General features: G+C 34.3%; 3 protein-coding genes across 3 annotated transcripts; 2 read left to right on the plus strand and 1 right to left on the minus strand.

The window, feature by feature from the left end:
- GCK72_026152 (uncharacterized protein) lies at positions 1-3,387 on the plus strand (the record flags this gene model as incomplete). The annotated part of the gene is made up of 9 exons (XM_053736689.1): positions 1-5; positions 54-111; positions 175-230; positions 280-340; positions 2,838-2,893; positions 2,940-2,991; positions 3,044-3,109; positions 3,160-3,228; positions 3,295-3,387. 9 exons carry the CDS (start codon positions 1-3, stop codon positions 3,385-3,387), a joined length of 516 nt encoding a protein of 171 aa, XP_053580255.1.
- Positions 3,388-6,939: 3,552 nt separating this feature from the next.
- GCK72_026153 (uncharacterized protein) lies at positions 6,940-10,947 on the plus strand (the record flags this gene model as incomplete). Its single annotated transcript, XM_053736690.1, has 3 exons — positions 6,940-6,959; positions 8,719-9,001; positions 10,744-10,947. 3 exons carry the CDS (start codon positions 6,940-6,942, stop codon positions 10,945-10,947), a joined length of 507 nt encoding a protein of 168 aa, XP_053580256.1.
- Positions 7,422-9,280, minus strand: GCK72_026154 (uncharacterized protein; the record flags this gene model as incomplete). Its single annotated transcript, XM_053736691.1, has 6 exons — positions 7,422-7,514; positions 7,581-7,649; positions 7,700-7,765; positions 7,818-7,869; positions 8,046-8,197; positions 8,501-9,280. 6 exons carry the CDS (start codon positions 9,278-9,280, stop codon positions 7,422-7,424), a joined length of 1,212 nt encoding a protein of 403 aa, XP_053580257.1.
- Positions 10,948-13,193: the final 2,246 nt, after the last annotated feature.

The following is a 13,193-nucleotide window of genomic DNA, read 5'->3' on the forward strand; positions in this document are numbered from 1 at the left end:
ATGATGTAAGCTTTTTTGTTGAATTAATTGATAACCTAATGGTTAATTTTCAGTCCATCAGACAGGGTAGAGTGCAAACCAGACCGAAAGAAGAATGAGGAACAAAATCAGGTGAGTTTTATTTTTTAAATTGTTCAAAAAATGGATTTCACATTGAAATTTTCTTTATTTCAGCACAGTGGTTGGAGTGGAGAATTGGAAGCGGTGAAAGAGAGGGATTCAAAAATAATGTAAGACTTTATTGTTGAAATAATACAAACCCTAATGGTTCTTTTTCAGTCCATCAGAATGGGTATTATGCAAACCAGCCCGCAAAACAGAAAAAAGGAAAAAAAAGTTGGTGAGTTTTAATTTTCAAATTTTTTATAATACGGATGATTAATTGGAATATTTTAAATTTCAGCATGACTGCTTGAAATTTACTGTCAAAAATAAATGAAAACTAAACATTTCAGAGAGCATGGTTGCTGGGATACTGGAACTGGCAACATTCTTCGGTGCTCCAAAAGCAATAAGAGCATGTGAAGAATTTCTTCTTACCGAAGGCTTCAACTTTTTGAAACTCGCGTTTCAGTTAGCGTATCAATATAACAGAGGGTTTTTTAAAAATAATTTGGAATGTTTCTATAATTAGTAATTATAATAAATAATAAATAATTAATCTTTATTTTTGTTTTTAATTTTCTGAAACTGGTTTTGAAACCGTGTCCATATCTTATTTCTGACTTCTTTTTTAGATCAATATTCCATTTTCAGGATTTTCAAAACGTCAGATTTCTGGTTATTGCGAAATATCTATATTAATGAAGGAATTCAATGAAAACTTCAAATTTTGCGGTTAGTCAAAATACAAGGATATATAGGTACTCTCCGTGAATAATTTCAGAATAATTGGGACAACATCAACTGTCAACGTAAAATGCTGATGATGAAGCGGATTATCTCGAAGATTTAAATGAACTGTGGTGAATTTCCAATTGCCGTGTTTTCTTATTCAGGTGGTAAGTTTATATTTGTAATTTTTTCAAAAAAGATTTTCCGCGTATAGTCTATATTTCAGAGTATTAGAGATGTGAATTCAACGCGGCTAGCCCAACCAGAAAAGTGGAAACCATGTATACAAAACAATCACTATCAAATGTTTTGATTCTGTCGATAAGACGATTTGCCGAGCATTATCTTCAATAAATGTAGTATACAGTGTTAAGTGCTGATAAACCTTGCAGAACATTATGCTATTTTTAGAGAAAGATCGATTTCTACGTTTGTGAAAATAGCAAATAAAATTTTTATATTTATAGCTTTTACGAAAGGATCTGTGTCGGTTTTCATTCAGATGTCAATTCCCACCCTATCTGAGTGAGTAGAACGATAAATGGAACAGATGTCTACTGTTGAATAAGTACTCGGTGCCTTCTCGTATATCTTTGCAGGTCGTCTCTTTTTCTCTCTCATTTCGTACACGGCCTCGATTGGAAACATTCTCCGGCTCAAGGCGCAGAACCACTCCCGTTTCTCAGTGTCTCTTCAAAATTATTCTTTCTCTCATTTTTCGTTCTCATCTTTTAGTTTTCTTCTGAGTGATGGAGTGCCCAGACTCCAGGGAGGCTAGCAGGATCGGTTGGGTTTCCCTGTGAAGTATTGAGATGAGAGCACTTTTTCAGGGAGAACGAAATTTACGGGCGGCGTTCAAAAAATGGAGCGCGGCTGCAATTTAATATAATTCAGTGGAGTGGACAGTTTTGAGTGAAACGAAAAGAAACAGATAAAGAAGAGGATAGATAGTACTGCTAAATTGGTCAGAACAATAATTGTTGGGTCTGAATTAGCAAGATGAATTCTAGCCTCGTCAAATCTTTAACAACATTTTTTGAAACATTGGAACATCGTTACCACGTCGATGTGCACTACAAAACACAGTAAAATGTAACAATTTTCAAAATGTTTTCAACTAGTTTTCACACGAAAACAATGGGAAATGGAATAAAATGTGATTTCTTGAGCTCGACCTGCATACTAATAAAGTTCTGGAAACTAAAAAATGTTGCACTTGTCGTTTTCGGTTGAAAAATGCCGGTTTCGTGAGTGTGCCACTGAAAAAGGATTGATAACTTCTTATGACGTCTTCGTACAAAAAACTCGTCAACTACAAAAATGAAACCTTACTTTTATATACTTCATGGAAATTTGGCATTTTGAGACAGTCAGTGAGGTTGTGGGACGCTCTCAAAGTTGGTCATTTAAAACTGCTTTTTAAACTTTTCAACCAATACGGTCTTGAAAATGATAACACAATTGTGTTGTGAAAATGTAAAAATTGCATGGCCATCATCCGTTTAGTATGTAGCATATCATAAATCCAAGAAAAGTGCTGAAGGCGTGCCCGCCAAGTCGGGACTCACATAATTAGTTTTTATCTAACCACATGTGCCTAAGTTTTTAAACTACCAATATACTTTTAGCTCAGCTAACTTTTTTGCGTCACCAAGAGTCAATGTTCCCCCTTTTTCGCGAATGCACTCATCACTCTCCCTCGTAAAGTATTCCACGATGCATCAATCTTTTTCCCTCTTTCCAATGCATTGGTCGGTATTATTGCTTCACTCTCCCTCTCTGGATTCTCTTTCCTTTCTGCCTTTCCCCTTTTTCCGTTCTCCACATCATTTCTCCCTCCCAAGCCCTCTAACGGAATGAGCGCTACCCTTTTCTCCTTGATTTTATTTGAAATCTAGTCTATTTTGATTTTATTTGTTCTGCTGGTATTGTAATAGTTGGTTGGAGTATGTAAAAGGTAAGAATATGATAAATATGATTTTTTTACATCAAATCTTTTTCAGTTTGTCAAAGACGGACATTATGTACATCGCAACTGTGATGTGCAATGGTTTGAGAAGTAAGAATTTGATGAATAGCATTTTAATAACAAAAATACTTTTCAGGTTGTTGAAAACTGGGATCGTCTACTCGAAAGGATGTGAAGAAACCGAAAAAGTAAGTTATTTCATTTTTAAGAACACTAGTGATCCAAATAATTATATTTTAGTCATGCATTGCGATTATTTCCAATGGTGGATGTTTAATGGATTTGGATCTCCCAGAGTGGAAGCCTGTAGGTATATCATCACATCAAATTCAAGTTTTTCGCTTTCTCTCTTTCAGCAAATAAAACTGCATCGTTTTCCAAAAACCCGATGGCACGAAGAGAAAAATGAAATAAAAAGAACAGATGTAAGTAGATTTATAGATTTGGTAATATCCAAAACCAATCTTAATTTTTTAAAGAAATTCGTTTAGGTTGTCACCAGCCGTGGCTCGACCCGCAACACTCCACACTACCAACCAGGAGGAATGGGCAAAAACATCCTTAATTTTTCTGAATATTTTTAATTTATTTTCATTAATCAAATAAATTTTTATGACTTAACTACCATGTTGCGCATTGGTTCTGTAAATCGTGATGAAAATGGGAATTCGATGTATATCTTTATTGATACTAGCATTTTATAAGTGGAAACACCTGTGTGTCTTTATTCGATAACGTTTTGACAAGCTAATACTGCCGTTCGTTCAAGTTCAGTTAAAAATATATATTCAGATTCAAAAATTCAGTGAAAAAGAAAACAAAAATAAAATTAATGGTTTTTTTCTTCTGTCGGCATTTCAACCTTCCTTATTATGCACAGAATTTCTAGAAATCGAATGATTTAGATAGATTGAAAAATCATTTGAAAGAATCAAACTTATACGAGATCTTCTTTCAACTTGATAACCACCAGCTTGCATTTTCTGTATTGATATGCTTCGTGCAGCTGAAAAAATGAACTTTTGTATTAGCGAACAAAGTAGATTCAACTCACTGTTGAGCCCCGATTCCCATAAATAACATAAAAACAAAAATTATGCAAAAAAAATTGAGATTGTCCAGTGATTTTCTCTGGCGTGAATGACATTCTGAAAAATATGTATTAAAATAATTGCAGAATGATATTATAAGTGAACTCACGATATACTTTGTTAGATATGCAATGATTCATTTCAACCCGTAAAACTGAGATCCTATTTTTGATTTCTGAATAAAATCATATCTCAAACACTCTCTACTTTTAATTGCTTATCTTTTCGAAAACTAACATTAAAATGGAATAATAGTACTTAGTAAATATAAAAATTATAAAAAGAATAAATATGAAGTGGTTAAGTAAAAATTAGAATTTTGGAAAAAATCAAAACATTTACATGGTAGAGCTGCTCAGTAGATCAGAGAAAAGAGGAATGAAATTACCTCTGATGTTTCTCTGGTTTTATAGACATAACCTGCGTATCCTATCTCTCATTGACTATCAAAACTTTCACTTTCCTTATCAGTAACATTTGGGACTCAACATTTCCACTCTTTGGTTATATTTAGATTATAGGTCTGCCGAGTATGTAAGACGCACTCTCTGACTCGTTCGATCACCCATGTTCACCCGAAAAAAGTTGACCATCTCCGATTTGTCTATAATTTTGATCAAAGATAGTATAAAGTGTCCTCAGTAAATTGGGATACTTTTTGGCCGGGTCCGTCACCTGGGTACCTAGGAAAATCGAAAAATCGATATTTTTCGAAAATTTTTCCTGAAGGAGTTAGAAATGAAATCTTAACGGGAACTTATTGTAGACACAATTTTAAGCATTTTTTGTGTTCAGAAGAAAATTCCAGCTCAACACCTTCATTGTGAAAACTTTCAAAATGTGTGAAATTTTTGGGGATTTTTCATAAAATCGTTTTTATCTCGACAGTGACCCGAGAAGACGGGCTTTTTTATTTTAAAATCGTAATCTACATGAAATTTGGTGTCGGACACATAATGTCACTACTTGTAACCCTTTCTCCAAAGGACGGTTTTTTGGCGAAGTATGAGAAAAAATGCGATTTTAATTTTCGAGCTCTCCCGGAAAATTATTTTTAATGCTCTGAAACAATGGTTTTTTTAATTTTTTATTCAATCATGTCATTTTACTTCAGTTCCGATACAATTTTCGATCATGCCACAAAAAAATATTTGAAAAAATTGAATTTTTTGTTTTTTTAAAGTTTTTTCCAGAATTGAACCATTCGAGCTGAAATATTAAGGATAGCATTATAAAATTGAAAGAATATGACTGGAACATAGTTTCACTTCATAATACAATTGATTTCCACCATCGGATCATTTGTTACTTACGCTTAAATGATGAAATTCAGCAAAATGTTCCACTTGAGGGGTTGGTGCAAATGTTCTTGATACTTGCAACGTTATTCGACAGAGGACTGTGTTGAATATGACAGAAAAAGTAGGAAAACTACAAGAATCAAGTAATTCTGCAAGATTTTCGAAAAAAAAAGTTTTTTAAAAAACTTTTCTGACTTCCATATATTCCATATAAATGTCATGCCATTGAACATGTATAAGTCTTATTTAAAACTTTTTTTTTCGAAAATCTTGCAGAATTACTTGATTCTTGTAGTTTTCCTACTTTTTCTGTCATATTCAACACAGTCCTCTGTCGAATAACGTTGCAAGTATCAAGAACATTTGCACCAACCCCTCAAGTGGAACATTTCGCTGAATTTCATCATTTAAGCGTAAGTAACAAATGATCCGATGGTGGAAATCAATTGTATTATGAAGTGAAACTATGTTCCAGTCATATTCTTTCAATTTTATAATGCTATCCTTAATATTTCAGCTCGAATGGTTCAAATCAGGGAAAAATTTCAAAAAATCAAAAAATTCAATTTTTTCGAAATTTTTTTTGTGGTATGATCGAAAACTGTGTTGGGACTGAAGTAAAATGACATGATTGAATAAAAAATTAAGAAAAACCATTGTTTCAGAGCATTAAAAATAATTTTCCGGGAGAGCTCGAAAATTAAAATCGCATTTTTTCTCATACTTCGCCAAAAAACCGTCCTTTGGAGAAAGGGTTACAAGTAGTGACATTATGTGTCCGACACCAAATTTCATGTAGATTACGATTTTAAAATAAAAAAGCCCGTCTTCTCGGGTCACTGTCGAGATAAAAACGATTTTATGAAAAATCCCCAAAAATTTCACACATTTTGAAAGTTTTCACAATGAAGGTGTTGAGCTGGAATTTTCTTCTGAACACAAAAAATGCTTAAAATTGTGTCTACAATAAGTTCCCGTTAAGATTTCATTTCTAACTCCTTCAGGAAAAATTTTCGAAAAATATCGATTTTTCGATTTTCCTAGGTACCCAGGTGACGGACCCGGCCAAAAAGTACCCCAATTTACTGAGGACACTTTATACTATCTTTGATCAAAATTATAGACAAATCGGAGATGGTCAACTTTTTTCGGGTGAACATGGGTGATCGAACGAGTCAGAGAGTGCGTCTTACATACTCGGCAGACCTATAATCTAAATATAACCAAAGAGTGGAAATGTTGAGTCCCAAATGTTACTGATAAGGAAAGTGAAAGTTTTGATAGTCAATGAGAGATAGGATACGCAGGTTATGTCTATAAAACCAGAGAAACATCAGAGGTAATTTCATTCCTCTTTTCTCTGATCTACTGAGCAGCTCTACCATGTAAATGTTTTGATTTTTTCCAAAATTCTAATTTTTACTTAACCACTTCATATTTATTCTTTTTATAATTTTTATATTTACTAAGTACTATTATTCCATTTTAATGTTAGTTTTCGAAAAGATAAGCAATTAAAAGTAGAGAGTGTTTGAGATATGATTTTATTCAGAAATCAAAAATAGGATCTCAGTTTTACGGGTTGAAATGAATCATTGCATATCTAACAAAGTATATCGTGAGTTCACTTATAATATCATTCTGCAATTATTTTAATACATATTTTTCAGAATGTCATTCACGCCAGAGAAAATCACTGGACAATCTCAATTTTTTTTGCATAATTTTTGTTTTTATGTTATTTATGGGAATCGGGGCTCAACAGTGAGTTGAAGTTCGCTAATACAAAAGTTCATTTTTTCAGCTGCACGAAGCATATCAATACAGAAAATGCAAGCTGGTGGTTATCAAGTTGAAAGAAGATCTCGTATAAGTTTGATTCTTTCAAATGATTTTTCAATCTATCTAAATCATTCGATTTCTAGAAATTCTGTGCATAATAAGGAAGGTTGAAATGCCGACAGAAGAAAAAAACCATTAATTTTATTTTTGTTTTCTTTTTCACTGAATTTTTGAATCTGAATATATATTTTTAACTGAACTTGAACGAACGGCAGTATTAGCTTGTCAAAACGTTATCGAATAAAGACACACAGGTGTTTCCACTTATAAAATGCTAGTATCAATAAAGATATACATCGAATTCCCATTTTCATCACGATTTACAGAACCAATGCGCAACATGGTAGTTAAGTCATAAAAATTTATTTGATTAATGAAAATAAATTAAAAATATTCAGAAAAATTAAGGATGTTTTTGCCCATTCCTCCTGGTTGGTAGTGTGGAGTGTTGCGGGTCGAGCCACGGCTGGTGACAACCTAAACGAATTTCTTTAAAAAATTAAGATTGGTTTTGGATATTACCAAATCTATAAATCTACTTACATCTGTTCTTTTTATTTCATTTTTCTCTTCGTGCCATCGGGTTTTTGGAAAACGATGCAGTTTTATTTGCTGAAAGAGAGAAAGCGAAAAACTTGAATTTGATGTGATGATATACCTACAGGCTTCCACTCTGGGAGATCCAAATCCATTAAACATCCACCATTGGAAATAATCGCAATGCATGACTAAAATATAATTATTTGGATCACTAGTGTTCTTAAAAATGAAATAACTTACTTTTTCGGTTTCTTCACATCCTTTCGAGTAGACGATCCCAGTTTTCAACAACCTGAAAAGTATTTTTGTTATTAAAATGCTATTCATCAAATTCTTACTTCTCAAACCATTGCACATCACAGTTGCGATGTACATAATGTCCGTCTTTGACAAACTGAAAAAGATTTGATGTAAAAAAATCATATTTATCATATTCTTACCTTTTACATATAAAAAAGCTCAACAAACCCAAGCGCTGCGTTGAAGATAGGGACAATGCCATTAGCAGTGGCAAGCAACTTGTCGGTCTCCGCAATGATTTCTTTCTTCTTTTTCTCAATATCCGGATTCCTGAGTTGCTTCAATTGTCTTTTTTTGGTGGCTTGAAGATGCTTCTTGTACTGAAAAAAGGAAATTTTGAATTTTTGTTAAAATTTTCGTTAGAATCTATATAATAAACGAGAGGAAACTTATGTTTCACTATCTTTTAAACAGTACTAACACTTGAAAATTCGAAAATTTGAATTTATTGTTTTTTTTTGCAAAAAAAGTCGAAAATTCGACTATGTTTTTGCATATCGATAAAATTCAAGCGTGCGAATGATTTTTGATTATTTTTGACAAAAATTCCAAAACATTTAAAAAAATGTTCTGAAAAAAGCCGACGGGCCCATATTTTGCAGATTTGTGAAACGTTAACTTACCTCAACCATGATATCCTCTACTGACACACCAACGGGGAGGCGAGTGACAAAGTATTTGTTGACGTAGTCCAGGTCTTCGACCAGAATATCTCTAAGCGTGTTGGAGAGAGGCGGTTCCAGAGCATCCAGGCAAACTGGACTTTTTGGGAAGACTGACGGAGGTTGATCGTTCACAACGACATTCGCTTTTTCTTTTTTCTTTGATTTCAGCTTTTCAGCTTTCTTCTCAGGTTTCTTCTCAACCTGCTCCACAACTTCTACTTCTTCTTCTGGCCCTCCTACATCTTTGACGGTGTCCACGACTCGTTCTTCGACCTCCTCATCCTTCTTCTTCTCCACTTTTTCTTCTTCTACTACGTTCTCAACTGGTCCTACTACCTCTTCTACTCCGTCCTCGACTCGATCTTCGACTTCTTCCTCATCATTCTTCTTCTCAACTTCTTCTTCTTCTCCTCCCTCATCTTTCTTCTCAATACTCGTCTCTCCTTCCAAATTCTTCGGGTTTGGTGCTCTTCCACGCTTTGCTCCTTTGTGTGCATCCGCTGGGATCTCGATTTCCGGATGCTCCTCGGCAAACTGCTTTAGGTTCCCTTTGAACATTTTTCCTTCCTCCTCCCCGAACGGAATGATTTCATTATGTCGCTTATGCCATCCGATGTAATGGATGACGTAGTGGTCAACACCTCTCTCTTCTCTCATTCCAATCATTTTTGCTTCATATGGGTGCTGCTTCTCGAAGAGGCAGACGAACACCTCTCCGACTTCAAAGAGGGGTTCCATCTGAAAACAGGAAACATTCAAAATCAGAAAAAAAAAGTTAGGGAGAGAGAAAAAAAGAGAAAAACAGAAGAACATTTAGCATTTTGTGTTTTAAAAGAAACGTAGCATGCGAAATATGTCGATATCACACAATTTCTCTCGCGGTCCGCCCTTTCACGAGCAGGTGCATTTTGGTTAGCCTAATTTGGATTTGGTGAGTACATTCAGGAAATTGAAGGAGAATTGGAGGACCAAATAAATAAAGGAGAGAGGGAAAGGAGTAAAAAGAGGAAAGAGGGGTCAAATCAAAATTCTATAATTATTTCTTTCCCTTTCAGTTTTTATAATTGCTAAGATGATTCGATTTGAGTCTAGTTTTTATGAAAAGCTCAATTTCGATCCCAAAACTCAAAAAAACCGGCGTTTTCCTCTAAGAAACAAGCCGTTGGAGTTTTTGAAAGAATGTGAGAATGTTTATTTGAATTTTCTTAAATTCACATGAAAATAATCGAAGTTATCGGAGAAATCAACTTTGAACTTTTTCGATTCCTCATTTTTCATTAAAACGGATTTTTACTCTAAAACGTTGAACTAAATCAGTCTTCACGTCTACAACAGTAATAATTTAACTTCAGTTCAATATTTTATAACATAACAAAGTACCTTTCTCTCCGCTATTCCGTGATAACTTGTCAACGTTCGAAGAAAGAAGAAGAAAAAAGGGGGAAAGGGAGAATGGCGGGTGTTGGAGAAATTCAAACTAACACCGTCGGGGCAGCCGGGCAGCCGGGCAGCGGCCAGAGCGGTCAGTTGGGAAACACTATGTGCCGACAAGAGACGCAGAGAGCCAACCCATTGCGAAACAGAGAAGAGAAAGAGGCCTCGACGAATGTGTTGACTTGAGGACGTTTTTTTTGAAATGTTCTTCCTTCTCTATGTTCTCTTGGCGCGGAAGAGGGGGCAGCCTGGATGAGTCTAACAGAATCACGTGTTATTCATTCATAGTGCATGTCTGGGTGAAGATAACAATCATACCAACAAGAAGGTGTTTTTCAAAGAAAAATAAAATGTTTGCAATGAGACATTAGCGAGAACTTAGATAACATATACAGTATAACCTCACAAAGAGGTGCCCCCGGTTGCATGAACTTGAAGCACAATATCTCAACTGTCTTGATAGCCATGAAATTTTTTCAAACTGAAGAATTATTTCAATAATATTCAGCTATATTTTGTTTGTTGGCAACTTTTTGATACCTTCTATGAAAACAAAGATATATCGCGTAAAAGAGACTCCGCTGGGGGACCTCTGTTAGAAGTTTTACGGTAGTGATTTTTTGTTAAAAAAAATAGAATAATTTAAAGATCAATTTGTCGGTTTTGAGATTTGGACTATCAGAACTTCCTATGTGGTTTCTGAGTCATAAATGATCATTTATCTTCATAGACTTATAGTAATTTTTCAAAAATGGTTCGATTTCCAGCTCACAACTATTGGCTTCAATGCTTTCCTCGTTTTCTTGTCAAGAAAGCATCATATGTACTACAACCGTTTCTCTAACTACGGACAGCAGGAAGACTCCATTTACGAGAACGATGCTGATGAGGAAACAAAAGAGGCAGCGAGCAGAGGGATGGATCAGTCAGCCGACAATCAACCCGGCACCAGCACTTCATCCAACTATTAATTTTTTCTCCCAGATCTAAATAATGTTTCATCTTACATCTTATTCATAGTCTTCATTTTTCAAGTTTGATTTGTTTTTCCTTTTTAATTTCAACATTTGTTCCTCTCGTCTTTTTTCTCCTTCTGATAATCTCAATTCTTACATTTCATATTTTTTTCAGTAACTTTGAATTATAGTTTTTCCAACTCATCAATAAATTTGATATTTCAGAAAACTTTTTAAAACTTGATTATGAATGAATGAGCAACAAAATAGCTACACGGTAGAAATTCAGGTTATAATGTACCTGTTTTTTTCTAATGCCCAAAAAGGAATTCATAACACTGATATATTTCTGATAGAAATAAAGACGGAAGGATGAAAATATTCTTATTTTTGATAAAACACGTTTTCTTACTAGAAAAACATAATTTCTAATTGAATTAATTGATCAGATCCTACAAAATCCATGTCAAACTGGCTACGAAATATGAAAAGTAAAGACAACACTGGATGCTTTGTGTTCTCAGTGACTCTCCAAACTTTCACTTTCCTTATCAGAAAAAGGCACCATAGATATTGTACAAAAACAATCAGTTCTGCAGTTGATGTTTGTTGGAAAACGACAGGGAAACCGATTCCCCGGTATACATCTTCGGATGGGATCGTTGAGCGGGAGTTGAAGTGAGCCGTAGCTTCTAGATGTTTTGTGAATTCTGGAATATTTCAATCAGTTTACGACGCACTCTCCGAGTCGTTCGAGCATCGATCAACTGACCATGTTCACCCGAAAAAAGTTGACCATCTCCGATTTGCCAATCCTTTTGACCAAAAAGAGTATAAAGTGTCCTCAGTAAATTGGGATACTTTTTGGCCGGGTCCGTCACCTGGGTACCTAGGAAAATCGAAAAATCGATATTTTTCGAAAATTTTTCCTGAAGGAGTTAGGAATGAAATCTTAACGGGAACTTATTGTAGACACAATTTTAAGCATTTTTTGTGTTCAGAAGAAAATTCCAGCTCAACACCTTCATTGTGAAAACTTTCAAAATGTGTGAAATTTTTGGGGATTTTTCATAAAATCGTTTTTATCTCGACAGTGACCCGAGAAGACGGGCTTTTTTATTTTAAAATCGTAATCTACATGAAATTTGGTGTCGGACACATAATGTCACTACTTGTAACCCTTTCTCCAAAGGACGGTTTTTTGGCGAAGTATGAGAAAAAATGCGATTTGAATTGAACCATTCGAGCTGAAATATTAAGGATAGCATTATAAAATTGAAAGAATATGACTGGAACATAGTTTCACTTCATAATACAATTGATTTCCACCATCGGATCATTTGTTACTTACGCTTAAATGATGAAATTCAGCAAAATGTTCCACTTGAGGGGTTGGTGCAAATGTTCTTGATACTTGCAACGTTATTCGACAGAGGACTGTGTTGAATATGACAGAAAAAGTAGGAAAACTACAAGAATCAAGTAATTCTGCAAGATTTTCGAAAAAAAAAGTTTTAAATAAGACTTATACATGTTCAATGGCATGACATTTATATGGAATATATGGAAGTCAGAAAAGTTTTTTAAAAAACTTTTTTTTTCGAAAATCTTGCAGAATTACTTGATTCTTGTAGTTTTCCTACTTTTTCTGTCATATTCAACACAGTCCTCTGTCGAATAACGTTGCAAGTATCAAGAACATTTGCACCAACCCCTCAAGTGGAACATTTTGCTGAATTTCATCATTTAAGCGTAAGTAACAAATGATCCGATGGTGGAAATCAATTGTATTATGAAGTGAAACTATGTTCCAGTCATATTCTTTCAATTTTATAATGCTATCCTTAATATTTCAGCTCGAATGGTTCAATTCTGGAAAAAACTTTAAAAAAACAAAAATTCAATTTTTTCAAATATTTTTTTGTGGCATGATCGAAAATTGTATCGGAACTGAAGTAAAATGACATGATTGAATAAAAAATTAAAAAAACCATTGTTTCAGAGCATTAAAAATAATTTTCCGGGAGAGCTCGAAAATTAAAATCGCATTTTTTCTCATACTTCGCCAAAAAACCGTCCTTTGGAGAAAGGGTTACAAGTAGGGACATTATGTGTCCGACACCAAATTTCATGTAGATTACGATTTTAAAATAAAAAAGCCCGTCTTCTCGGGTCACTGTCGAGATAAAAACGATTTTATGAAAAATCCCCAAAAATTTCACACATTTTGAAAGTTTTCACAATGAAGGTGTTGAGCTGGA

This window comes from Caenorhabditis remanei, chromosome X, assembly GCF_010183535.1.
Source record: "Caenorhabditis remanei strain PX506 chromosome X, whole genome shotgun sequence".
Lineage (NCBI taxonomy): Eukaryota > Metazoa > Nematoda > Chromadorea > Rhabditida > Rhabditidae > Caenorhabditis > Caenorhabditis remanei.